The sequence below is a fragment of the Seriola aureovittata genome, chromosome 13 (genome assembly GCF_021018895.1).
Source record: "Seriola aureovittata isolate HTS-2021-v1 ecotype China chromosome 13, ASM2101889v1, whole genome shotgun sequence".
Taxonomy (NCBI): domain Eukaryota; kingdom Metazoa; phylum Chordata; class Actinopteri; order Carangiformes; family Carangidae; genus Seriola; species Seriola aureovittata.
Genome location: NC_079376.1, coordinates 23,608,064 through 23,635,754, shown reverse-complemented (window position 1 = coordinate 23,635,754; position 27,691 = coordinate 23,608,064). Strand labels below are relative to the sequence as shown.

The window sequence follows — 27,691 nt, the reverse complement described above, 5'->3', positions numbered from 1 at the left end:
CACAGTGATGGATCACCCATACAAACGTTTCACTTCTCTGTAGATTATGTTCATGCAGGCTAAACCTGTTTATCAGTGTGTTGTGCAGTTCTATGACCTTCCTCCTGATACACTGCCCGTCTGAGGTGTACAGTATCTTTAACTCAATTATAGTTGGATAACACTGGGATCTAGGCCAACTTTTAACAACAGGTAGATTACCATGGTAACCTAAGCTCCAACAATCGGTATCACAAATGCTAATGCTAAAGCAAACAAATGGGCTGTGTCTGAAATCACTCCCTACTCCCTATAGTCCACCATAGTCCACACACTTATTATAATCTACTTAGTGGACTCATAATATCCCACAATGCATCATGAAAAGTGGAGTACTGATGGTCACTAACCAAGCAATATATACCATCATGCATTGCGCTTATGCTGAAAGACAGAAAAATGGTGTGGAGAAAAAGACCCGAGTAGTGTCCCAAAGTGTGTTTTCATTTTGCAGATGAGCTCAATATATAGTGATTTCAGACACAACCATGGTCTCCTTGGAAACGGAAATCTCTTTCATTGCTGTAAATGCCTTAGTGTTTTCCTTAACTAAGGAAACCTTTGAAGAGATTCTGTGCAACACCCTGAAGTAACTCCCTCAGCTAAGGAGAAATGAAACCTTAAGTGTCATACTTAAGTAGAAACCTGACAGCCTAATCTAACAGAAGATCAGATCAAACCTGACAGCTGACCCTGCTGACCAATCATCGTTCCTACAGGAACCTGACTGGGACAAACTTACAGTAATAGAGTCATAGGTCTGGTTAAGGGTCAGTAGATTCATTGAGGTGTTTCAGGATTTCCATGTGCCCACTCTGGTTTTAAAGCCTCTCCTCTCCTCTCCTCTCCTCTCCTCTCCTCTCCTCTCCTCTCCTCTCCTCTCCTCTCCTCTCCTCTCCTCCCTTCTCCTCTCCTCTCCTCTCCTCTCCTCTCCTCTCCTCTCCTCTCCTCTCCTCTCCTCTCCTCTTCTCCTCTCCTCTTCCTCTCCTCTCCTCTCCTCCTCTCCTCTCCTCTCCTCTCCTCTTCTCTCCTCTCCTCTTCTCCCCTCTCCTCTCCTCTCCTCTCCTCTTCTCTCCTCTCCTCTTCTCCCCTCTCCTCTCCTCTCCTTTCCTCCTTACCTCTCCTGGATCAGTAAACCCAGACTTAACTGAGCCATTTGATAGCAGTAATCCAGGACCACCAGTGAAGACGGGTGTATCTGTTTGTGCATACACGATGGTTATAAATGAGGCTCCCTGGTCTCTCCTCTGCAGGGCTGCCAACCTCTACTTCCTGTTCCTGGCGTTGTTGAACTGGGTGCCGGTAGTTGAAGCCTTTCAGAAGGAGATTACCATGATCCCTCTGGTGGTGGTTCTCACCGTTATCGCCATCAAGGACGCCCTGGAGGACTACAGGCGGTATTTGTTCGACAAGAAAGTCAACAGCAATGTGGCACGAGTCTTCTGTGGGTGAGTGACCCTCTGTCTCTGACGTCCGCGGTTAGCGACAGTGCTAACCTCAGCCTCTAGGGGAACGTAGACTCAGAGCTCATAGATGGATCCTGGTTAGCAGTGAGACATCAGGTATGATAGCAACTAGCTGAACTGCACCACCATGATGAATATGTTTTAGACAGAGGAGCACACGGACACATACTGGTTCAGTCAGTGGGTTGTTTAGCGTGTGTCTATCTCAGCAGTAGAACATACAGGGATTCATAGCTACACGCTAAATGAGATCTGATTGGTTATTCAAACTGTTGACAGGTTCATCTGATGGACTTGATTTATTGACATGTGGCTCAGAAAGTGTTGAGGGAACTGTCTTTTACATTCTCCAGTTCAGTGAACACATTACTAACTACTGAGGACAGAGTTTGGTAAGCCTTTAATTTACAGGCCGTTAATTATGTAGTAATTATGGAGTAATGTGAAGAAATTACCAAGAGATAACAGTTTAAAAATTCATGACCGCTGTCATATCATCCTCTATCACAAGGAAATTATCAGTATGTTCACGTTCCACTTTACAGGCCATGGAGAAGAAACTACGGTGAAAGTTCTTGTTAACTACCCATATATTTCTAAGAAACAACGCACACTTCACTTTACAGACAGTAGTAAGGCGATCATGGGTTAACCACGGTGACATTTCCAGCCGCCACATCTGCTGTTCACAACAGTGTCAGTAGCTACCACTCCTCTCGGCTTATTGGAAGGTCAGACTGTGGAAATTACAAATACATTATGTTCATTACACTGAAAGTACTTGGCTATGTGGAGGAAACTGGTTGCTGTGTTTTATTTTGTGCGACAACAATGTTGACATGCTGATGGGTAATATATGAGACTTGGTATCACCTGCTAACAGCCTGTCTGTACAATGCAATAAGGGATATTAATGCCACTGATATAAATGGTAGCCTTGTATGTGGATGATACTATACTGACCAACCCTCTTTATTCTGCTTATAATCACCCAGTGTTTTACAGTAACTCCCAGTAATTATACTAGAACAAGTTGTTATTATACTGATTTTACTTGACTGTTATTTCTTGGCAGTTTCTTCACATTACCACATAATTATTATATATTTAACAGGCTAGACAGTTTGTGTTCTACATGAATATTCTATCTATATATATTGTGTTTTATATTTGGTCTAGTTTCACTCATGATTATCCCAGAAATACATTTTTATCAGCCTGTATTTTTTACAGCACTTTATTGAACCTCCTACAGTATTACCTCTGTCTCTGTACTGCAGGATCAGAAACATTTCAAAAGCATTAGCTCACGTTAAATCACAGTGGGACTCATAAGATTTTCCTCTGTGAGATCCAGCCTCAGGTGTCACCTGTGAAATGCTCCCAGGTGTCTGCTCTGTGTGGACTCAGGTGTGCAGGTACTGGACATTAGTTCATGTTTGTCGTGAACTGACCTCTGTAACAACACAGTATTGAATTTACGATATAGTTGTCTTCATAAGCTCAAACGTGACGTCAGCAGTCAGAAGTTAAACCTCAGGTATGATGACCTCTTGTGGTGATTAAGAAGCACAGACTCAGTTTAAACTGCAGCTTCTGATGAGACAGCAATTTTAAATCAACTTTAAACTGCAGCATCTCCGCTTCCCCAGCATCCGACCCCAACAACGACAGCTCCATGCTGAGGATAGTTCTTCTATAGTGGTAGGAGTAGCAACACAATAAGCTCAAGAGACCTGGACAAATAAAATCCCAACCCACTGTCTGACCAGATCCCATCAGCACAGTGAGAAAACACAGCGCAACAGCTCCTGTATTTTCTCCTGTTTTTGATTGTGTTCTGTGCTGGACCAGAAAAACAACGCATCCTGACTACTTCCACTTTCTGGTGTTTTCTACCTCCTTCTCCACATCTGCATGTTTCCATTTCACCATCACAGCCACTCTGCGGTATGTAAAACAACATCATGAGTCACGGTCTTGTAACATTCAAAACTTACATCTCAAACCACCGTCTTTTTCTAAACCTCACAGTTCTTCTAAACTGAGGAAAACGTTGAGTCCCAAATTAAACCTGTACTTCCTGTCAGCGTTTGAGAAGCTGCTGTACTGTGAAACTGTAGCTGCACGGCAGTCTGTAGAGAAAGTGGTTCAACAACAGAAACACCACACTGTGATGAAAATAAAAAGCCGCTCAGAGAAAGTAGCTCCTGAACGCTTCATCTGCACACAGGAACCTCAGAGACCATCGGGTTCAACTGTAAATATATAAAACTGCCCATCAATCAACAACCAATAACCCATAATGACAAACTAAAAATGTGTTTAAAATGTATTAAGAATCAAAAAGTAAAATCTCTCATTTACAAAAGTCTTCAGAGCCTTAATCCAGTTGTATGTAGGACCCCCTTCAGCAGCAGTTCCAGCTTCAGTCTTCTCTACAAGCTCTGAACCTGGATCTGGACAGTTTATCTTCCTGATACCGATCCTCTCAGTTTAGGCCGGGACACTCTGGGACAGTCAGAGACTTGTCCTTAAGCTTCAGGTCATTGTGAGGCTGAAAGGTGAACTGTTGCTCCAGTCTCAGGTCTCCTGGACTCTGGATCAGGTTTTTTTCAAGGACCTCTTTTGTATTTGGCTGCTTTCATCCTTCATCAGGTCCGACCAGTCTTCATCAGAGCATGCTGTTCAGTTTTCTAACACGAATTTGAAGGACCATCATGAAGTTAGTGACAGCCCAGTCTGCTGCTTTCCTGACCCTCCTTTGTCCTACATCGTATTACACAACCTGTCTCTGAGGAGGTTGTAAAACCTGAACCTTGAGTTTACTTACAGCGCCAGGGCCTGTAGAGGAGTGCCAAAGACCACAGACCAGATGGTTAATGATCCACTCAGCCCTCACTCCCATCTTCATCTCAACGGTCAGTTCGAAGAAGCACGGCAGGAACATGGAGGAAGGAATGAGATCAGGATTACACCTGGAGAACAACAGGTAGGTAAGGCTTCTATAGGTGGAGACATAGACTGGCAGGTGGACCTGAACCCCCCAGGAACCTGGACTCATGTTCAGCTCTGCCAAGAAGAAGCAGCTGCTGAAGAAGAGGACGGTGGTACCTTCGTCTACAGAGGATGAGGAGCTGAGTCGACTCCTGAAGTTCTATAAGAGCAACAAGATCCGGACCACCAAGTACTCCCTGCTCTCCTTCCTGCCCAGGAACCTGTTCGAGCAGCTCCACCGCTCAGCCAACATCTACTTCATCTTCCTCGCTGCTCTCAACTTCGTCCCAGTGGTGGAAGCTTTCGAGCCAGAGATCGCTCTGGTTCCCATCATCCTGGTGCTGTTGGTGACGGCTGTGAAGGACGTCCTGGAGGACTACTGCAGGTTTAGGTCAGATCACCTGATCAACAGAATCCTCTGCCATGTTTACAGCAGGTTGGTTGATGTAGCAGCAAACGCCATCGTCTCTCATTGTTGCGGCTGAATTCTCTTTCATGTTAGAAGAGGTGGTCCAAGGTTTTTAGTTCTGTTCTCCTTTGTTTCCACAAATGAGAATGAACGAATTAAACTCAACACAAAACATTTGACGAACCACTTAGAGGAGTGGACCTTGAGTCACATTCTTTTTCTACAGTTTCCAAGGTAAAGAATGAACCTTTAAGCTCAATTTATAAAAAAAAAATAAAAATAAAAATAAAATAAAAAATCTGTGGACAAAACACTGAATAAATAAATAAAGTACATATAAGCTACAGTGAAACAGAGTCACAGAGAAAGTAACTTTGTCTGGTTTCTGTCTTGTTAAACTGTGGGTGGTCAAAACAGTTCAGATCAAGACGTCCAGTCATGACGAGTGAAGAACAGCAGCCAGTCCATCAGTGAACTTCAGTTGTGGCCGATGTGACAGGAAGTATTACAAAAGTCTGGTTAATGTAACGTGTCACATTGGTTCTACAACTAAAAATTTCCTCATCTGGTGTCTGGTAAATATTTACTGTTAAAGGCTTTTTAATAATGTAGTTTCAGTTTTATTTTCAGTGTGACTGTATTTTCAGACATCAAAAATAAACCTGATTTAAATCTTGGCTTGTCTGCACCACATTATATCCGTGCTGTGGTTGTAGTAGTCAATCACAGTGACCTCATGATGTCACATGACTGTACAGGTGCGGTGTTTCCTCTGGTCTGATGTATCACAGTCACTGCCTGGAAAGGGTGTTGGCTTATAATAATTAACCACAGGCCGTATCACTGTGTGCAAATAACCAGGGGCCGTTTTATTTATATCTGATCTGAAGAGAGCAGATTCTGTCTTGACCTTACACCCTCACAACATCCAACTGGTTTCAAACAGTCCCATACAGTCTCCAGACACATGACTTACTGTGACAATGAAAGGTTATACAGTTTAGTGTTAATATAGTGTTTCACTCTCATTCATCCTCACACATAAATTATTACAAGAGTTATGATGATGTGTCTCAGCTGAAAGAGTCTGTTTACATGTTTAACTGATGGTCACTGAAGATGAAGTCACACAGATCTGTGTTCAGTGAGCTGATGGAAGCTGCTGGTTGTAATCAGCTGATTACAGCTACTGGTTATACTCAGATGATTAAAGCTGCTGGTTGTAATCAGCTAAGTAAAAGTACAGTGTAGAAATACTGCATTAGAATTAGAAACACATACGTCTAAATGCTAAATGTATTGAAAGTATCAACAGTAAAATTACTGTGCCTAAAAGGTCACATGTCACATGCTACTCGTTGACCTCCACTGGCTACCCATGACCTCCTGAATCAAAGTCAAGTCATTAATGCCGCCTTCAGAGTGACTTCTGGGTCTGCTCCATCCGCTTGAACTCAATTATTCAGCCTCACGCTTTTCAGCCACTGTGTTCCGTGTGGTCCGGCACACAAGACAGTCTCAGTCCAGTCTGTTCTGGTCTGTGGTTCCCTGATGGTGGAACAAGCTACTAAAGTCTAAAGTATCAGAGCAGAGCGTCACTCTCTGTCTTCAGGAATCTGCTGAAGACTCCTCTCTTCAGAGAGCAACTCCTCTAACACCTCTGACACCCTCACATGTCTAACGAGCTCTTACTGTGAACTTTACCTGCACCTCTTTACCTCATCTCCTTCACTTTGGATAAAAGCATCTGACAGATGAGTAAATGTAAATGTAAAATTATTAGATATCCCAATATTAGATTGTTAATATTAATGTACTCAGCTGGACAGTGCAGTGTTTCTCAGCCTAGAGCAACACTGTGTATTTCCAGCAGCCGGTGGCATCTTCTCTGAGTTCTCTACAATAAAGTGAAATAACACAAAATAGCTTGATATTGCGACCTCTCTGCGTCCTTTAATCTACGCTGTAACCTGATGTTCACCAGAGGTTGTGTAGTCCCCAGTCATGTGACTGCTGTCCCCTCTCCTCGTCCACAGCGAGCAGAGAGCTTACACTGAGCGCCGCTGGAAGGATGTGCAGGTGGGAGACTTTGTGCGTCTGTCCTGTAACGAGATCATCCCCGCTGACATGCTGCTGCTCTACTCCTCCGACCCCCGAGGGGTGTGTTACATCGAGACCGCCAACCTGGACGGAGAGACCAACCTGAAGCAGAGACAGGTGGTGTCAGACCTCCCGCTGCAGGTAATACAGGAAGTGGATCAGTATGTGGAAAATCTGCACCTGTTCACCTCCTCTGTCACTTTCACTGACTTTTCCATACACTATATTTCACATTTCAAACTGAATGTAGATGACATATATTTATGTTTGTCATAAATCTGACTGAACATACATACATACACATAAAGAAAAGAAAAAGAGAGTTGTCTTTTCTCTACAAAAAATGATTGATTTGTTATAATAGAACCAGGCTTATAGGACTGTCCATTGGAATTTCCATCAATGCATTTATAAAATGGGGTTTCCCTTGATAACCACTTCCTGTTCAGATTCTTTTTACGAGCCACCAGCAGTAGATTTATTAAATAGTTACCTCTTCTCAACCAGTCTTGAGATACACTGTATATCCGAAACATACTGTTTTAATTTGTGGAGGGATTTCACATATAAACCCCTGGTAGGGCCGTGTGTATTCTTCCTGAGTAGTCTCTTGTGACATGTATACCAGAGATTCAGGGATGTTAATGCTAGCGGCTAAAGGTTACATTAGCTACTAGCCTCAAACAGATGAGGAGTGACCAGTGACATCACTTGAACAGTTTATCAGAATTTGGATCCACATAAGCAGTGATCCTCCCCAAGAAACTGCAAACAGTTGTAGTTCCTCTGTAACCAGGGAAACCCAGGAATCCAGCAGGTTAACATTTGTGATCAAAATATCTGTAACTGAGGGTCACAGGTCAGAGGCTGATGTGAAAGCTTCTCCCACTCGCTGGCTCATGATTTAGTGTAAATGATACTGCGACGTTTGTCTTAAGAGGGTGGACTTTGTAGTAGTTGTCTTTCAGACTGCATTTACTTTACTGACAAGCAAACATCTAATACTTTGAATAAATGTCTATGTGTCTTGTGCAGCTCTATTATGTAGGAAAATAAGGACTTCATATACAAGAAGCTTTATATATATATAATGGTTAAAGGTAAAAAACATCTGCCTCCGTTTCCATCCACAATGTCATAAACACAACTCTTTATAGTGTGTGACGATAACACACAATCAGCAGCGATTTCAGCTTCTCTGTGCTGCCATAAACACCACGGTTAGACATAATAAAGATGATAATAAAGCTGTGTGCCTAATTAAGTGTGCGTGCGTGCGTGTGTGCGTGCGTGCGTGTGCGTTTTCAGGGAGCAGAGTTCACCCCTGAGAGCTTCCACAGTCGTATCGAGTGTGAGAACCCCAACAATGACCTCAGCAGGTTCAGAGGTTACATGTGAGTTTTGCACACTGTCATTTCCCCTCAATCTCTGCAACAGAGGAAGTGGATGCAAAGTCAGCAAAAACCCACCAGGCTGACAAGTACAGTGGTTTCAGGAAGTCTTCAGACCACTTCCCTTTTTACACACTGTAGAAATTAAAGTAAACATGGCTCTGGCTATTTATTTCCCAACGTGTTCATTTAAAAACAACTCTGACCATCTAACACACTGATAATGATGGCAGTATTATGCTGATACTTTCCATCATATTAGCTCTTTTTGTAACTCGGATTGTGAAACATTGTGAAAACGTTAATGTAGTTTTAGACTTTGATCACCTTTATGTTAAAACAAGCTCTAGTCTACGGAGACAAAATTCATATTGTGAAACAGGAAATCATCAAATATAAACCGTGTGTGTGTGTGTGTGTGTGTTCCACAGGGAGCACTCCAGTGGGGTTCGCGTCGGCCTCCATAACAGCAACCTCCTGCTGAGGAGCTGTACCATCCGCAACACTGAGAATGTGATGGGCATCGTGGTCTATGCTGGTAAGAGCCCTGACGGTTACTGACGAGGACACTGTCCTAACTGCTCACCTCGCTGCAGCTCTCTGTGTGGTGGGAGTTTGTTTTTCCATGTCAGAACCAGCAGCTGTCCTCTCAGGGTGCTTTAGAGTGACTCACTGTGACCCCCCCAGGACTGTTGTGCTGTGCGTTCACCACAAACAGACAGAGTGATGACTGTACAGAGGAATCACAGCTTTCTCTGTTGTGTCGCTCCAGTCTCTCTTTACCTTCGTGAACTTGCCCAGACAGATCTTTGTCTCAATTTCACTTCCACTTAAATCTTTGAATGGACGTCATGCGGAACTGAGCCGCTCTGTTCGGTTCATGTTCAGTCTGACACTCCTTTACAATGCTTTTGTTGCCTGGATTACAAAACAGACTTATCAGTGAGGAAGAGTGTGTGGAGAAGTAACAGAAGAACTAGGACAGTGAGCATATTCAACTCTTGACTATTGAGGCCCTGAATGGCACTGAGCTTCCTGCCTGAGCCACTAAACCGTTACCCACCAGCACATAGCTTTAGATCCTCAGATAAGTCCCTCGTAACTGTTAGCTGTTAGCTGTTAGCTGTTAGCTGTTCCCCAGTCAAGGCTGAAGAGCAAAAGGGACAGGGCTCCACCTCTCTGGAACAGACACATGGCTTTTTCTGAATTATTTCTCTGTTACTTCTTTTATCTGTTGTTACATTTATCCATTATATTTATCATTATTTTCTATATGTTGTTATGTGTTGAACTGATTACTTCCTGCTTTTTTAAAATTTCTTCTTGTATGTGAAGCACTTTAGCCTATTGTGCAGTGACCCGTCTTGTCTAACAAGTTCATGTAGTTTAACATAAATCAGCACTACTGTTGCGTTTCATGTCTCACGAGTGACTCGCTTACTGGTCTTGCCCTCTGTAATATCATGTCCTATCATGCTGCCCGAGTTGTGAAATCAGTTTGGCTGATGCACTTCTTCCAGTGTAATAATCTGCGGTCATGTGGTCTTGTCTCTGTGCTACTGTGTGATTTAGGTCATGAGACTAAAGCCATGATGAACAACAGCGGGCCGAGGTACAAGCGCAGCCGGCTGGAGAAGCGTCTGAACACAGATGTTCTGTGGTGTGTGGCCCTGCTCGTCGTCATGTGTCTGACTGCTGCTATAGGTGTGGACGGCTCTCACTTCAGAACAGTATCACTACAGCTGTAGATGGTGTAAAACAACAGTGAGTGTTCGGTGGTCAGAGTGATGACCTGCACTGATGTCCTGGTGTTTTTCAGGTCACGGCCTCTGGCTGAAGAACCTCAGAGACCCCGTCTTTCAGATCGACGGGGAGACGAATCCCGCCCTGGCTGGATTCTATGTCTTCTGGACCATGATCATCGTGCTGCAGGTCTAATGTCAACCATTTTCACACTCTTATTAAAGGACTGGCTTCTCTCGTATGATGATCTGACTGATGTGCGTTTGTTGCTTCAGATACGGATGAGATAACGAAAGAGTCATGAGTCTGAAGGTTGATCAGACACTAAAACACAACACAGCAGTTTATATATATATGTATTATATACTATCTACTATATACATTTATATGCTATCAGGTGATCAGATCATTTAATCCACCATCACTGTGACTATAAAATAAACAGAACAAACAGAGTCATTCGCAAGATGTGTGCTTGCACATGATTGGCCGACATGTGACATGGCTAAAGTTAGGTTTTGTGATGTTGTCACCCCCTCTGATCCATTAAACCCATTGAAATGAATGACATTGTGTTTCTCAGTCTCATCAACATGTTTCTGTCTGGGTTATATGAAGCTTTACTTTTATTTATTTACATGCGTACAGCTTTACATGTCCTCTATTTCTGTCCAACAGGTGCTGATTCCCATTTCTCTGTATGTGTCCATTGAGATTGTGAAACTGGGCCAGATCTACTTCATCCACAATGACTTGGCCTTGTACAACGAGCAGCTGGACTCCAGGATCCAGTGCCGGGCCCTCAACATCACTGAGGACCTAGGTCAGATCCAGTACCTGTTCTCTGATAAGACAGGGACTCTGACAGAAAACAAGATGGTGTTCTGCCGCTGCAGCATCTACGGGGTGGAGTATCCACATGAGGACAACGGTAAGAACTGATCATGTGACTCACACAGGAATCATCTAATTAGAGCAGAGTCCCAGCAGGAACACTGAGAGGTTCCTCTGACTGTGTGAGTGAAGATGAGAGTGTATGAGCAGGAAACAGGCAGCAGCAGCAGCAGCAGCAGCTTCAGCTTCCCTCGGCCCTGAATGTCACTGTCAGCAGTTAAATGATCAACATCTCCAGTGACAGGTCGTATCAGCTGATGCAAATGATGGTTAACTCTGTGAGGAACCTGGTGACCGCACAGACATCAACTGTCTGCTGCGGGGTTTGTGTGTAGGCTCATCAGAGTGACAGGTTGTGTCTAATAAAACGATCAGCTGATCACCTCACATCTGACTCACAGTGACACACATAGGCGGAGAAGAGAGTGTCAGTCTGAGCGTCAGGCATGTCACAAAAATATTGATAATTCAAACTAGAGATGTTCAGTGATATTTGTTTGATATTAAATGCAGTAAATACAGCTGTGAAATAAATCCTGAAATAACCAAATTAGGTTATATATGTAGAGATATATAAGTAAATATAAATATATAGCACTGAATCACACACTAGTGTTCTGGTGCTGTTGCTACGGTGACATTACCACGCCCCATCATTTTAATATAACAGATGGAAATAAATGTTGCATTTGGAAATAAAAGTCTCCGGAAATAAATAATGAACAATTTCTATGACATCATCAGGGTGCATTTACATTGGATCCACAAAGTTTTCAGCTGCTGTAGTTCCTCATAGAGTGGACGGGGCCTTTATTTACCTCACCTGCAGAAGGTTACAGGGGCTGGTTGCATAAAACACCTTAAGTTAAGATTTTCCTCAAAGTCAGAGTTAAGGTTTCCTTAATATAAAAACGGTTGCACAAAACAAGTCTTCTCTAAGTCTTCTCCTTAAGGTTTCCCTAAAATGTTCACTCAATTTTTTTAAGGTTTTCTCTCTTATCTTTATACTTAAGGAATCACTTAAAGTCAGTTAAACCGTTGAACAAAAGACCTTATTGACCAAAGTAAGGAAAAAACTATGGCAATATGGCCGAGCTTAAATGAAGAAAATGAAAACATCTCAAGAAGAGAGTCCATGAGCAGGAGACACCCTTAACGATGAGGAACTGACGCTACACCACAGGTCTGAGCAGCAGAGCTGGAACCACTTTCCACAGCCCAATGATTGTTGTACAGTTTTGTGCTACATGATCTTTCTGGTCAGGTGCAGTCGAGGCGTTTCATGTCTTTCTGTAAGATCTCTTTCACTGCTGCAAATGCCTCAACTTTTTTCCTTAACTAAGGAAAGATTTTAAGAGATTCTGTGCAACACCCTGAAGTAACTCCCTCAGCTAAAGAGAAGTAAAACCTTCAGTGTCATACTTAAGTAGAAAACTTGAGGTTTTTTGTGCACCCAGCCCTGGTCTTTCTCAGAGGCAGGTCTTTAGCTTTACCTCTATGTGTAGCCGCGTCTCAGTGTCAGTGTCTGTGTTGCAGCTCGGAGGCTGGAGGTGTACGAGGAGAAGAAGAACAGGTCGGCTGGTCAGTCTGTGACTCTGAGGTCAGGCTGCAGCGGGAAGTCCGTGAGCTGTCATTCCCTCAGCTGCAACCGCAGCTCCGTGTCTCTGCACACGCTCACTGCTGAGTCAGAGGAGGAGGAGGACGACAACCAACCGTCCAATCACGTCCAGCCCAGGACCAGCGCCTTCTGCGGCCGCATGGTCAGACACACGTTCACCTACAGCACAGACACAGTAGTTTGTTTACTCTGATTCCACAGTGAATACACTCCTGGAATCATATCTAATATCATCCATCTGTCTGTCTACAGTATCTGGACTTTTACACATGTTTTTTAGTTCATTAAAATAATGGTATCAGCTGTGATTTGAGTAGATTTGGGTGAATATAGAAAGAAGTGAGGAAGATGATTTTCAGATGAGTAAAAGCAGTGGTCACCTGGTTACATTTTTTTCAATATACAGGAAGTTCTATTGATTCATCTACTGCAGTGGCTGTGGCCCACTGGTGGGATGTGACGGTATTGCAAGTGGGCCGAAAAATCATTTGCAAAACAGAACAATTTTGGTGAAAAGATGTCGTTATAAACTGGAATCACCTCCTCCACCAACCAGCCAAGTTACAGGAAGTCCGGTCACAGTCTCTCCTTCCTGAGTCACAGTGTTGAATAATTACAGAATTATGATGTCACAGTGAAGTTGACCTTTGAGCTTTTGGACATAAAATGTCATCACTTCGTTTTATCCTTATAGACATTTGAGTTAAATTGTGTCTGAATTAGTGAATGAAATTGTGATTTATGGTCTATAACGTGTTTTGTGAGGTCACAGTGACCTTGACCTTTAACCACCAAAATCTAATCAGTTCATCCTTGAGTCCAAGTGAAAGTTCTGTCAAGGAGTTAGTTACTGAGATATCATGTCGCAGGCACTGATGCATAATAAAAAAATAAAAATAACGTTAAAACAAAATGATCATTAAAAACATAAAAAATGTTTAAAAACCCCTTTTATTGCTTTTTCCTCCTGTTATTGAGGTCTATCTCTGGGATAAGCCAGTAAGAGGAACTTTGTTGTCGCCGGGTCGGACCACATCATATACTTGTTTATTATCTCAGTCTGATAGCGCGCTGAAACATTTCATCTTTGGTAAAAAGTGGAGAATGAAAATGATATTTGGTCAGCAACAGGAAGTTAAAGGCAAAGAGAGACAGAGACAGATGGTGAATCGATCTCTTCCTGGTCTTCCCCTGAATGTTCATTATCATTAAAATAAAAAGTGCTCTGAGAACACATTATTTGGCCTCCTTATGTTGTGGAGTCGGACGTGGGCGGCCAGTTCCTTTATTTGGTTCATGAAACTGATTTAAAATTTGAGCCTCTGTTGACTCTGGTGAAGCATTAACAGGTCATCTCTATTTTCTCCACATTTCTTTCTTGATGTTCTTTATGACGTGAAGCAACTGTTCGCAGGTTTGGTCCTTGAAAGTGATTTAGCTTTACTCCAACAGTTGATCAGTAGTGATGGTTCATGCTGATGATGTGAAATCCCAGGAGCACCACGTTAAACACATTTATTGAGCTCCATCAGAATAATGTGTTCCTTTACTTGAAGCTCTGCCCCTGATGGATGATCTCCTGCTGCTCTGTGTCTGTGTCCAGGAGAAGGAGGTGGTCCCGGACCCCGAGCTGCTCAGGAAGTTGAACTGGTTTTGCTCTCCTGTGCTGCCTCTGAACGAGGGCTCCTCCGGGACTCCGTCCAGCCTGGAGCTCACCTACATCACCGACTTCTTCCTTGCTCTGGCCATCTGTAACAGCGTGGTGGTGTCCTCGCCCAGTCAGCCGCGACATGCGGTGAGTACGCCTCAGGAGTCGCAGTCAGGACCTCCAACACGTCTGAGAGCGGGATCAGCTGTTTGTTTGTTTACGTTGATTCAGTGGGTGGAGGATCCTCTCTCCATCCTGATTCACCAAAGTTTAACATCACTGAGCTGATGATGATGTCCGGCCCATGTGACGAGCTGCTAGTTCACGGTGTGACCCAGCCTCGTATCTCCACTGTATCTACTCAGGTCAAACTGGCTCAATGATCAGCTTCCTCTGAAAACCGTAGATCAGTCCATTGTTCAGTCGCTGTAGAGCTGGGCTGCAGCCCAGAAGTCTTTTTTTCTTATGAAGGTTGAAACTGAGTGAAATGAGCTGAAGTGTCTGAGCAGCATCATGATCAGAGCTGCTCCACTTCTCTACCTGAGGAGGAAAGGAGCTTCAGTGCTTCCTATCTCATCTCCTTCAGCATAGGAAACACTGGAGCTTCCTTTATCAAAAGAAAGGAGAAATGCCGTCCCACAATTCCTTGCTGCAGCAACATCTAAAGCGACGCACCATTGTAGTTTCACCACAGCAGAGCCACATACATGTAGCAACAACAGAGAAACAGTTTAATGTTTGTGACTGGATCCAGAACTGAAGGAAATCCCTGTCTGATCCACTGAAGCCCAAATCCATGAATATAGATTTATTCTCTTTGAATCCAGTCAGGAGTCGTCATGAAGAACAAACAGCTTGAATTTATAGTCAACAATATCATCATCATATCAAAATACTACAGCCTATACATACATGTTGTTGCACTAAATCCCCTCCCATTGTGTTGAACACTAGAAATGAATTTCCTCTACTTAACAATCATATAGAATATAGTGGCTGCTGCAACATTAGGATTAATAAAGCTCCTTTATTGTGTGTAATCAGTTCTATACTCAGTTCTTCTTCTGATCCATCTTCTTCTTCTTCTTTGTTTTTCCTCCACTTCCTCTTCAGGTGCCTGCGGCTCGGACTCCTCTCAAGTCTCTGGAGGAGATCAAGCTGATGTTCCAGCGCTTCAGCTTCTCTCCGTTCTCCGCCCTCTCCACCCTCTCCCCTCCCCAGATCAAAGGCAGCCCTCGAAACTTCACCAGCAGGCTGTTCACCTGGGGGAAGGCCGGCTCCTTCAACGTCCCCTCAGCCCCCAGCAGCAGCGCAGACGGGTCAGAACTGAGCCAAGAAGGCAACCTGGAAACCTCCCACCTGAAGCGCGAACTGGACTTATCCTCCAGAGAGGAGGGAGGAGACGGTGGACAAGTGGAGGACAGGGGGACAGAGAGCGATAAGACCGACGCAAGGACAGACCCTGACGGGCCCAGTCACAGTTTGGAAGTGGACTCTGACAGCGACACTGATGATGAACTGCTGTATGAGGCAGAGAGTCCCGACGAGGCGGCTCTGGTCCACGCCGCCCGGGCGTACCGCTGCACCTTGAGGGGGCGCTCTGCAGAGAGCCTGCTGGTGGATCTGCCGGGAATCGGGTCTCTGGCCGTCCAGCTGCTGCACGTCCTGCCCTTTGACTCCAACAGGAAGAGGATGTCGGTGGTGGTCCGCCACCCGCTCACAGGACAGGTGGTGGTTTACACCAAGGGAGCCGACTCAGTCATCATGGACCTGTCGGAGACACCTAAAGGTAATTAACAGGAGGAACATGAATGAGGAGGGAAACCACACAGTCCTGACTGTGTGTGTGACTCTGTGTGTGTGTGTGTGTGTGTGTGTGATGTGTTCAGGTGCAGAGCAGGCTCAGGAGATCTACACTCACATCAGAGATCAGACCCAGAAACATCTGGACAGCTACGCCAGAGAAGGCCTCCGCACACTCTGCTTCGCTAAGAAGGTGAGACACAGCTCAGACACAACGATTATTGAAAACAAAAACATACATGTCAAAATTATATATGAAACCTATTAGAAATTGGAACGATTTCATATATTTCAATATTTGTCCGGCCCATACAAATATGTACGTTTATGTTTATGTGACTGGATCATGTGGAAGATTTTAAATGTCTAAAAAAACACAACATAAAGTGACACAGTCTCTGTATTAAGTGAAAAACATGTTGGAATTATTTAGCTTTGTGCCTTTAATAACTGAATCAAATCACAACACAGGAAACAAAGTGGGGAGGTGTGTTATATGAGTAGTGACACGTTGAGGAGGTGCAGGGAGTTTTTATTTCTTTATCTTTTCGAGATGGAGACTAATCCTCCAAATCAAAAATAATCAACTGCCCAATCACAGCTTGGGGGTGGGGCCATGCGCAGAGCTTAATATTTCTGATGCGGCCTGATGTCAGGCACAGAAGTGAACAGTTTCCTCTACATGTAGTTGCAGGTGTGGTTGTCTGCAGGTGGACTGTGACCCAGCTGGACCAGGGTCCACTCAGGACTGAACTCACATGTTACCATGTTAGCGTGTCAGCAGAGCGGTTAGCGAGTGACTGTGTGCTCGGTGTCCTGGCAGGTCCTGGAGGAGGAGGAGTACGAGGAGTGGATGAAGAGGCAGCTGCTGGCAGAGAGCAGCATAGAGAACAGAGAGGAGCTGCTGCTGGAGTCGGCCCAGAGACTGGAGACCAACCTGACCCTGCTGGGTACCAGAGCCACGCTGCAGCCCACACCTGAGCACTGATACTGACCTCACAGCTGGCAGCAGCAGGACTCACAGTGTCTGTGTGTGTGTGTGTGTGTGTGTGTGTGTGTGTGTGTGTGTGTGTGTTCAGGTACCACAGGGATTGTGGACCGGCTGCAGGAGGAAGTCCCAGAGACCATCGAGGCTCTCCAGAGGGCTGGGATCAAAGTCTGGGTCCTGACTGGAGACAAACAGGAGACAGCCATCAACATTGCCTATGCCTGCAAACTGCTGCGTCCCAACGACCAGCTGCTGACGGCCAACTGTGGCAGCAGGGTCAGTGGTCTGAGGGGTGGCAGCTCTGCTGTTGGGTTATTTGGAGAAGTGGAGATGTTTTTGTGTTTATGTTTATAATCTGTTGTTATATAGTTTTTTTAATAAATTTTTTCCAATTAAAAATAATCTGCGACAGAAAAAACAAAGTGCAAATTAAAGCTGCTGAAAACTCTTCGCTGCATCATTAATGTACAGTGAGTCTATGTGACAGCACTGACTTCTCTAACACCAGGAAGCATGTGCAGCTCTTCTGGAGGAGCTCAGACTGGAGGTGCAGGGTGGGGAGGACGGTGCGACTGAGCCGGCTGCAGCAGGGACTGAGGAGTCATCGTCGTCGTCCTCTGGCAGCGTGGGAAGCTTCATCCTGGTCATAGATGGACAGACGCTGGACTGGGCCCTGCAGGAGGAGCAGCAGAGCCTCTTCCTACAGCTGAGCTGCAGATGTAAGGCAGTCATCTGCTGCAGGTCCACTCCACTGCAGAAGAGCCAGGTGGTCCGGCTGATCCGGGACCAGCTTGGAGTCATGACCCTGGCTGTGGGTAAGAACTCAGTCTGCAGCCTGAAAAGTGCTTGAAAGATTCCCACATGGTGGTAGTTAATGAAGTACAGAGACAGATCTCTGTGTATGTGTTTGATTTTGTTCTGAGTGTGTGTGTATATATATATATATCTATATATATCTATATATATATATATATAAATATCATAAATATCCATGTCTAATGTGATGTCATCAACTGTGGACTGAAGAACACATGAGGCTGCTGTCAGCTGAGAAAAGCATCATCAAACAGCATTTACACACTCATGTCCCTCACAGAATGTAATCACATGTAGTGTAATGTGTGAATATAAAATCCCATGTGAAACCCACACATCAACCCTTGTGAAACCCTTGGGGTGTGATGTGACACCCATACTTAGCATGAAACTTTGATTTACATGTGAAATCACAACATAACATTGATCTTTTTCACATCTAAAATAGGCATTCACATATAAAGCTGAAAACATGTTTTTTTCTATTTATTTTACATGGAATGTGTCACTGCACATATGTCACTATCATTTTCACATGCAAACATTTCACAAGTGAATTATATAAATCATATGAAGAACAAATGTGAAAATCAGCTTCCCATGTAAGTCACAAAACACATGAAATGTTTCAGTTCACATGTGATATATTGAATTTCACACATGTTTTTGTTCCTGTAGGCGACGGAGCCAATGACGTGAGCATGATTCAGACGGCCGATGTGGGCATCGGGATATCTGGTCAGGAGGGGATGCAGGTGAGGAACACCACATCCGTGCTGACAGAGCGCCCACTAAAACCACACAGGTCTTCATGAACGTCATGGAGGGAGAGTTTCTTAGCCCCTGTCTCCTCCAGCTGCTGCAGCTGAGGCAGCCGCACAGTGAGGACTCGTTTACACTTCTCTGAAACTACCAGAGCCAGTGAGATTCAGCTGTGGTCATGTTAGCATCTGTGTTACATTAGCATCTACAGTCCAGACTAGTATAGTATTTTGACAGTTACATTTTCCTTGTACTTCAGTAAAGAAGCCAAGAAGGGCCGTACTCCAAAGATAACAAAGCTCCTTATCCCGACATAACAAGATATTATCAGGAGAAAACATTTTTTTGTTATCTCAGGATAACGAGATAATTATCCCGTTATCTCCAGATAACAACGCTTGTTTTCTCATATAATGACTTTGTTAATCAGAGATCGGATGCAGATAGAAACTTCCGGAGCTGTAAAGTGAAAACGTCAGGACGACACATTGATCAACGCTTCAGAAAACATTTCAATCAACAGCAGAAATCTGACTGTGTCTTTTCATACAAGATAATTTTCAGATCCTCGTCAGCTAACGAGTTACTAAGGATTGTTGCTAAGAAGGAGTGTTACTGCGACTTAGTGTATGAGGTTCAGTCAACATCATTTTCTCCTGTTAATATCAAGTTATCTCGGGAGAACGAGCTGTTATCCTGAGATAACGGGATAAAAAATGTTTGCAAGTATGGCCTTACTCAGCTTCCGTACTTCAGTCTCAATCTGAAAGGATGTAGGCGGACATGTTTCCTTCACACTGATGATGATGATGATGATGATGATGATGATTAAGAAAAGACCACAACCTCTGAAGACTCAGTGCCTCATAAACAGAGAGAGACCAGGTTTCGGTTCACTGAAACACACTGTCAGAGATCTGGAGCAGAGGAGGTCTAGGGACTGATGAGACAAAAATCTACCTTCGTCATAATGATGGGAAGATGTGATGGCTCGTGATCCTCCTCATGGTTCGGGTACTGGTTCTGGCTCCAGTGGATCTGACTCACTGTTACTGACAGAACACAGAGGCCTACAGGAGTGGTCTGTGGATCAGGCTCAGACAAATCCATCAAAACTCACTGGACCACATTTCATCAACCAAAGAGGTTTTCAGGGTGAGCAGGTGGAGCATATCCTGGACTGGCCGAGTCAGTCAGCCGATCTCCGTCCGACTGAGTTGCGGTCCACCTGCTAGAAACCAGACTGAAGACAGAGAGACCCCACAACCAGAAGGAGCTGAAGGCCCCCGCAGTGAAGCAGATACAGAGAGTCTGATGGTGTCTGTGGCTGGAGACTTCATGTGTCCAGTTACTTTTGAACCTCTAATGTTCCAGTGCTGTGTGTTAAAAGGTTAATATTGTCCACACAGTCGTTTTCTACATTATAGTGTGAAGGCAATACACATGTCCACACACTGATGGTCTGTGAGGGATATTACAGCAGCCAGTATCACTGTGGTGTCACCTGACTGCCGGCAACACACCTGTCTGTACCCTCCTCCTGAACACTGCGGTATCGTGTGTGTGTGTGTGTGTGTGTGTGTGTGTGTGTGTGTGTGTGTGTGTGTGTGTGTGTGTGTGTGTGTCGCTCGTCAGGCTGTGATGTCCAGTGACTTCGCCGTGTCCAGGTTTAAACACCTGAGCAAGCTGCTGCTGGTCCACGGTCGCTGGTGCTGCTCTCGTCTGGCCAACATGGTCCTCTACTTCATCTACAAGAACGTGGTGAGTCACTGACCAGCGCTACTTACATTACAGAATCTGGTGATGGTAAATGACTGCATTCATATCATACAGAACATTCACACGCATTCATGCAGCTCATCTCTGACACACATACACACACACACACTCACTCACACTCACACACGCCGGGAATCGAACCACCAACCTTCAGATCAGGGGACGACTCGCTCTTTCCCCTGAACCACAGCTACCCATAAGGCCTTGGTTTTGGCTCTCGCATTCGGCGCCCTATCATTGTGGCGGCGTGATGCCGCTACAGAAGCGCTGAAAGGCCAATTAAATATTTTTTGCCAGGATCATTTTTCATCTGTGAAAACAAACAGAGAGAAGCAAGTGAATTTTTTACTTTCTTCTCCAAAAAAAAGACAAAAAAAAACAAAAACATATTTGTTTGTTTCTTAAAAAACATTTTTGTATTTTTTTTCACAAAAAAAAAACTTACAAAAATGATCCTGGAGAACCAAGTGAACGTTTTTCTTTCTTTTTTTTCTATTTTTTCTTTCTTCTCAAAAAAACTAAAAAAAAACGTAAAAAAAAATGGATTTCACACAAAACAACTTTTAAAATGAGGAAGGAAAGGAAGGAAAGGAAGTGAATTTTCAGACTCAATACTTGGAGCAAAGGCACAACAATAATGAAATAAAGGTTAAAATGTAAATCAAATGTTTGATTAAACACCCAGCCAGTGAATGCATTTAAACTGGCTTGTGTTGTAGTTAAAGCAGGAAGTGGTCTGCACTGATTTAAAGATTAGTCATTTGTCATAATTACAGTATCTTTTGTCCACATCTGCGAGGTCAGTGTTGGAGTCACATGATTTCTCCCACTAACACGTCTGCTGACTGACACAAGCACTGCACAATCCAGCTGAGATTCGAACCCCATCCAGATGTTGGAGAGTCCTGATCCCTGTCTGTCTCTGTGTGCAGATGTATGTGAACCTGCTGTTCTGGTATCAGTTCTTCTGTGGTTTCTCTGGGAGCGTCATGACCAACTCCTGGGTCCTCATCCTCTTCAACCTGATCTTCACCTCCGTCCCTCCTCTCATCTACGGCGTTCTGGACCAGGACATCCCTGCGGACTCTCTGATGAGGCTGCCTGAGCTCTACCAGGCTGCACAGGCCTCCAAGGTCACCGCACACACACAAAGACACACACAAAGACACACAACGAGAGCTAACACAAAAACCTAGCAATCCCAGCTGTTTTTCAGCACAGTAACAACAACAGTAAAACACTTCCCACAGCACTTCTGACCACAGGGCATTATTTGTTTGGGTGTTAGTATGTCTCACCACTAGGGGGCAGCAACACATTGGTGATGGGTCATGTTACACAATCAAGTCAAGTTTTTTTGTCTTAAGATACTAAAATAGTGTTTGCATTGACATATACTACAGTATGATAATATAGAAATATATGCTAAGGCTTGATTTATCCTTATTAATGAGTATGACTTGACTGTAATATCAACTGAGCTAATAAAGAAGGATTTAGGATTAATCACAGGACTGTTACTCTAGGTTGAGTTAGGCTAATCAGATGATCGCTGATAGTTTATGTCTTTGACAATGTCAAGACAGTATTTGGCTTGTCTTCACATTCATAATTTATTATTATTATTATTATTATTAGAAGTAATAATTATTTTAGTAGTAGGAGTAGTAGCGTTGTTGTTGTTAGTAGTATTAAATTAATATTAAATTTTGTCCTGCCATGGTGTCAGCTCAGCGTCCCCTGCATATAACTGATACATACACCAAAACATGTTTGTCACGTGGTTCAGTTTGTCAGCTGCTGCTATTCATGGTTGTTAATAGAACTTCTGGCTCTAACAGGAAGTGAAAGGAGAGTGAACAAGAGAGAGAGAGAAATGAAAACCACGAAGAGCTGTTTCTCTGCCTCTATCTGATTAAATGTAAATAAATAACACTTTGGGATTTTTTGGTAGTTTTAACACATGTAATGTATCCATCATCCTCCTGAGGCTGCGTTAGCTCTGAGGGACTCCAACTGACTCAGTGGTTGTGAGGTCCTGCTGCAGTCCCGCCTGTGGACACTCACACATGTCTGCTGTGTCTCTGCAGGTCTATGTTCCCCGCATGTTCTGGATCAACGTCCTGGATGCATTTTACCAGAGTCTCGTCTGCTTCTTTGTCCCGTACTTTGTAAGTGATCATTCAGTTTTTATTCCATGGTGCCGATCAGCTGATGCGGCTTGCCTGTAGAGACGTGTGCTCTGACGGCCTGACGGCTGATCTCTGGGTGTGTGTCGTCACACACTCGCGACGTACTAACACTGTTGTGGTCTCAGGCTCTTGCAGGTTCAGAGGTCGGGGAGCTGGCCTTCGGTTCTCCCATCAACGCCTCAGCTCTGCTCGTCATCCTGCTGCACCAAGTCCTGGAGAGTCACACTCTGGTCAGACACACACCTGCACTACCACCTCTTTGACTGTGTGTCCTGCAGTGTGTATGTGTGTGGACCACAGTGTGACCCTCTGCGTTGTCTTGCAGACCTGGATTCACGTCCTGATCCTGGTCCTCAGTGCTGGTTCCTATTTTGGCTTCGTGCTGCTCTTCAGTGTGTCCTGTGTGACCTGCAGCCCCCCCACCAACCCTGTGGGGGTGGAGACACTCCAGATGTCACAGCCTCTCTTCTACATTATATGTGCTATCACCACGGTGACAGCTCTGTTACCCAGGTACACAGACACGCACCCTCACATACACATACAACCATACACACACACACACACATATTAACCCTCCCTCCCACACACACACACACACACATCAGTGCAGCCTAGTGTGAAGAATTTGTCACAACTCATCAGGTCTGTTTCCAAAACATCAGCTTCATGCAGCCGACACCAGCTGCTGTCTCTACACAGCTCGTGTGTCCTCTGCAGCCTCCAGTACCTGAACATCCCTCTGCATGAGGCTGGTCCTCATCAGCTGGTAGCAGTCATATACTCAGAGCAGAGCCAGCTGCTGACACACAGGAGATACAGGCCAACGCCTGGACACTGTAGGAGCATCAAACATCCCAAGGAATTAAACACACAATGTGAAAAACCTGGAGGATCCTCAGAGAGCACAGACTCCGGTGGCCCCTGAGAGCTCAACGCACTGCAAACACATGCAAACAGACAAAACACACACAACTCCAGAAAACATCTTCATCACTCTCACAACACATGAGCTGCACAGACTCACAACACAACCAAGGACACAAACACGCTAAAATACACTTAATATTGTTTTCTCCTTTAGAATATTTCTCTGCAGAAGCTCCAGTAGCACAGGCCTGTATACAGACTGATCATGTGACCAGGAGATATTAACAAGTGTCTGCTCTGCTGTTCATCAGACTGTGGTGAACACACCCGACATGTTAACGTGATTCATCTCTCTGTCCAGGGTGTTACACTCAGGTTAATGAGGTGAAAATGACAAGTGAACTCAGGTGTCATGATACAGTCTGTTTAAGGCTGAATTATTATTATAATTATTATTATTAGTAGTATTAATAATAATAATTATTATTATTATTATTAGTATTATTAGTATTAATAATAATAATAATAAATCAGTTATAAAAATCAGATCGAACTGTCAGTCAATAGTCGTGTTTACATCAACATAACATATACAGACAGGATAAAGTGTCACTGTCCTCTGGTGGACAAACTATGTAATGAATATTCAGATTCAGACATTTTATTATCCCAAGTTGGAAACTTGATCTGCAGCCAGGGGTTCAGATTAAAAACAGGTAAAAAACAAAATGCAACAATATACACAAAACAATAAAACACACAACACAATAAAACACACAACACTGTAAAAAGACAGTTTACATGTGCTGATTCAGCAGGGTTGTTGCACAGGGGATAAAGGAGGTTTTTTAGTCCTAGTGCACCTGAAGCTGGAACTCTAAATCTACAGGCTTCAAGCTCAGAGTGAAGGGGGTGGGACACTGTTATTATTCATTACAATTACCCGAAGAGGGATGAGGGCCCCTCGTTTTTCTGTCCACCCAGTCCTGCCTTTTTTTTTTTGCCATTTATATTGATCCTCCGTGTCTGTTACCAAGAATAAAAAGAAAATCTCTCTGCAGCCAAAGTGTGCAGACAGAAATCAGGGTAAAAAAAATCACTGCACCAGCAGGTTTCCTGGAGGAACAATAATGAATCACTGAATCTATATTTTGACCGGCAGTTGCAAATATGTTTATAATATTCTGATAAAAAAGAAGTGTACATCAACCCAAAGACGAGGCAGTGAGGGCAGGTGAAAACACAGAGGTGTGTCTGTCCACATCATGTCCAATCAGCTGAATCTACCACAGGTGCACTTCAGTCAAGCTGTAGAAACCTCTCAGAGATGATCCAGAGAAATGGAGGAGCCTGAGCTAAACTCACAGTGTCTGAATACATGTAAATAAAACTGCATCAGAACACCATGTGAATCAGTTCAGGAATGAACTCTGTATCTCTGACATGTCTTCTCTGTGGATTGTGACGCTCTCCTCTGTCCTGTGTGTCCACGTCTCCTGCAGGATGTTGTGTCGAGCTGTGTACAACACCCTCTACCGCTCCGCTGCTCTGAGATCAGCTCAGAGGGACGATGCGGATTCAGAGGACTACCACAGGAGGATGAAGCGCTGGAACCTGAAGCACTCCAGAGTCAACAACAGGCTGCCAGTGTGTGCAGACAACCCGGGCCTGGAGCCCAGCACGGCTTCAGTGGTGTCCTGACCACGCACACGCACACACACACACACACACACACACACACACACACACACACACACACACACACACACACACACACACACACACACACACGTGGAGAGTCATGAGAGCAGGCAGACTCACACCAGTATGATCTTGACCTGACAGTCCAGAGAAGACTGGATTTCCGAGCACGTCACAGACAGAGGAATATTCCATGGTGCAATAAAAGTCTCTGTACATATGTTCCCTCTGTGTTGCACTACTCCTCTGTGTGGACAGACTCTGGCTCAGTCTGCTACAGGTCAGCAGCCTCAAGAACTCACGGTGATGTTCCATGAAGAGAACCGTGTTTTTAACTGGACTGGTTCTACCGGATGCATCAGTTCTGCTGAACGCCGTGAGCCACCATGTTACAGGACGCCTGCTGGATTCATGTTACAGTCACACCGCAGCTGAAAGAAACCAAATCTGCTGTTACGTCTTAGCTTTCAACCACCACCTGTGGCCTTCTTCAGTGGGTGGAGTTGCTCAGTTATCATGGACAGAGACACAAACCAGGTGTAGAGTGTCTGTGTGGAGGAGGCAGACAGGTACCACTGCTGTGTGTGTGATCCAGGTGTTTTGCCACTGTTATCTCTGTAACCTGCCTGCTGATGAACAAACACAGTGACCGGCTGACAGCTCAACCTCTCTCTCTGAAGCTGAGGGTCGGTCACAGTAGTCGGCTGTGTTCAGATTCAGGGGCCGCATCCGTCAGAGGACGTGGTCTACAAAGGGGCCACACCTTCGTAGACCATGACATCACCAGCTGTTCCCGCCCCTTGCTGTCGCATCCAAAACCGTGGCTCCTGTCACCTAGCAACATTACTTGACAACATGTAACTTTTTTTTTTTTTTCACAAAAACTTGAGGTGTTAAAGGGACAGTTCGGGTTGTATGACGTAGGGGTGGTGTGAGGTAGTCGTGCATAGTCAGCGTGTTACCTGCAGATTCAGATCAGCGCACTGAGTGATGTGTTGCTGTGGGTAGGGCCAGCAGAAAAAAATGTTTTAGACACTTAAAACACCCACTGAAACAATCCAAGATCTGTGTAAACGTAGAAAAGAATATTTTCAGGGGGTTTATCTTCCTGTCAAAACACTACTTCCCTGTGGTACTACATTTTTTTTCAACCACTGGACTATCCATATTCATACGAACGAGCGCACCTACAGCACAAACTCTCTGGTTCCCTCAGCTGACCTGCAACTGCACCTTCACTGCATTGGATTGTTTCAGTGGGCGGTTTTTAAAAGTGTCTGAAACACATTTTTTTCTGCTCAGCCTGTGCACAGCAACACATCACTCTGCTAGTGTGCTGTGTTCCCTGCCGCCTCTCGTCACCGGCAGTGTGCTGATGTGAATCTACTGCAGGTAACACACTGACTATACACGACTACCTCACACAACCCCACGTCAAATAAACCCGAACTGTCCCTTTAAGGCTCTCGGTTTTAACAGTTGAACCCAATACCCCAATACTTACATTTAAAAGTGTAATCAGAGAGCTCTCTGTTGGTGTTGTTTGCTTTTAATTAGCGGCCTGCAATGAATCTTGGGATAGGTTGGGTCCAGGAAAAGAAGGACACATTTGAAGGAGCGTTTGAAATGGGACAGTGTAGTCGCACCACTGTGACACAATTGATCTTCAATTGCAGCCTGCGAAGGATGCAGCCCCTGAATTGAGACAAAATTTATACTGTGAGTCTTACACTGAGCTGATTCTGGATCAGTGTGTTCATCTGCTGATGTTGTGTTTATATTTGACCTGACAGTCACATCAGAGTTTGTAACGTTCATTGTGTTTGTGTTATTAATATTTTAACCCCTGATTGAACCAAATGAGACTGAAATCCGCATCGTTATTTATTCTGCAGTTGAAACGGATGTTAACACGTGACGGGGTGGAAACACTTGCACCCGAGATCCAGTGGTTACTTCCTGAAGGGCCGTGTGAGTTTCACCTCCATCAATACACCTCATGTTTACAGGCTGTCGTCATGTGACACAGTCGTTCAGTGATGGAGGTGCTGTTGTTATCGGTCTGTTTCGTCATTGTTCATGTCATGTAAAATGAGTGGAGACTGAATGAAAACATGTTATTAGGTTTGTTAACCAGACTGAAACAGGACTACTGATGCAGTGCAGCCAGTTGACAGAAATGACCTTACTGCCTCTGTCTCTGAGTCCCTGTGATCATTGGGACAAAACCAAGCCTTAACTTTGATGCAGGACCTCCAGGTTCTTCCTACAGAAGCCGTGATGACGAGTCACTGATGAGGATTTTTATAATGATTCAGTTGATTTGTTGGATGTATGAATATAAACCTCTGTATCTACAGACGTTTGTGTTTGACTTTGCAATAATGAAATAAAACCCTTTTTGTTCAGCCCTTGTGTAATCTGTAATCAGCAAAAAGGAAGCTTCTGGCTCAACGTACGCCTGTGTCCGGTTCA

General features: G+C 44.3%; 1 protein-coding gene across 2 annotated transcripts in view; it reads left to right on the top strand.

Annotated features, from left to right (window-relative positions):
* The window catches only part of atp10d (ATPase phospholipid transporting 10D), a 33,964-nt gene extending 6,340 nt beyond the window's left edge, over window positions 1-27,624 (top strand). Inside the window, exons 3-23 of one of the 2 annotated variants that reach the window (XM_056392797.1) lie at window positions 1,293-1,487; window positions 6,948-7,152; window positions 8,320-8,405; window positions 8,834-8,940; window positions 9,975-10,106; window positions 10,222-10,334; window positions 10,824-11,076; window positions 12,576-12,799; window positions 14,261-14,452; window positions 15,419-16,094; window positions 16,195-16,301; window positions 16,932-17,058; window positions 17,188-17,372; window positions 17,605-17,911; window positions 18,591-18,667; window positions 20,310-20,435; window positions 21,386-21,586; window positions 22,544-22,624; window positions 22,771-22,875; window positions 22,971-23,158; window positions 25,018-27,624. In XM_056392797.1, coding sequence (XP_056248772.1) covers window positions 1,293-1,487; window positions 6,948-7,152; window positions 8,320-8,405; window positions 8,834-8,940; window positions 9,975-10,106; window positions 10,222-10,334; window positions 10,824-11,076; window positions 12,576-12,799; window positions 14,261-14,452; window positions 15,419-16,094; window positions 16,195-16,301; window positions 16,932-17,058; window positions 17,188-17,372; window positions 17,605-17,911; window positions 18,591-18,667; window positions 20,310-20,435; window positions 21,386-21,586; window positions 22,544-22,624; window positions 22,771-22,875; window positions 22,971-23,158; window positions 25,018-25,216 — 3,886 coding nt within the window. In that variant the 3' untranslated portion in view covers window positions 25,217-27,624. Of the gene's footprint in view, window positions 1-1,292; window positions 1,488-4,444; window positions 4,943-6,947; window positions 7,153-8,319; window positions 8,406-8,833; window positions 8,941-9,974; window positions 10,107-10,221; window positions 10,335-10,823; window positions 11,077-12,575; window positions 12,800-14,260; window positions 14,453-15,418; window positions 16,095-16,194; window positions 16,302-16,931; window positions 17,059-17,187; window positions 17,373-17,604; window positions 17,912-18,590; window positions 18,668-20,309; window positions 20,436-21,385; window positions 21,587-22,543; window positions 22,625-22,770; window positions 22,876-22,970; window positions 23,159-25,017 lie in introns of those variants that run through there. The other variant, XM_056392798.1, reaches the window with a different exon arrangement.
* Window positions 27,625-27,691: the final 67 nt, after the last annotated feature.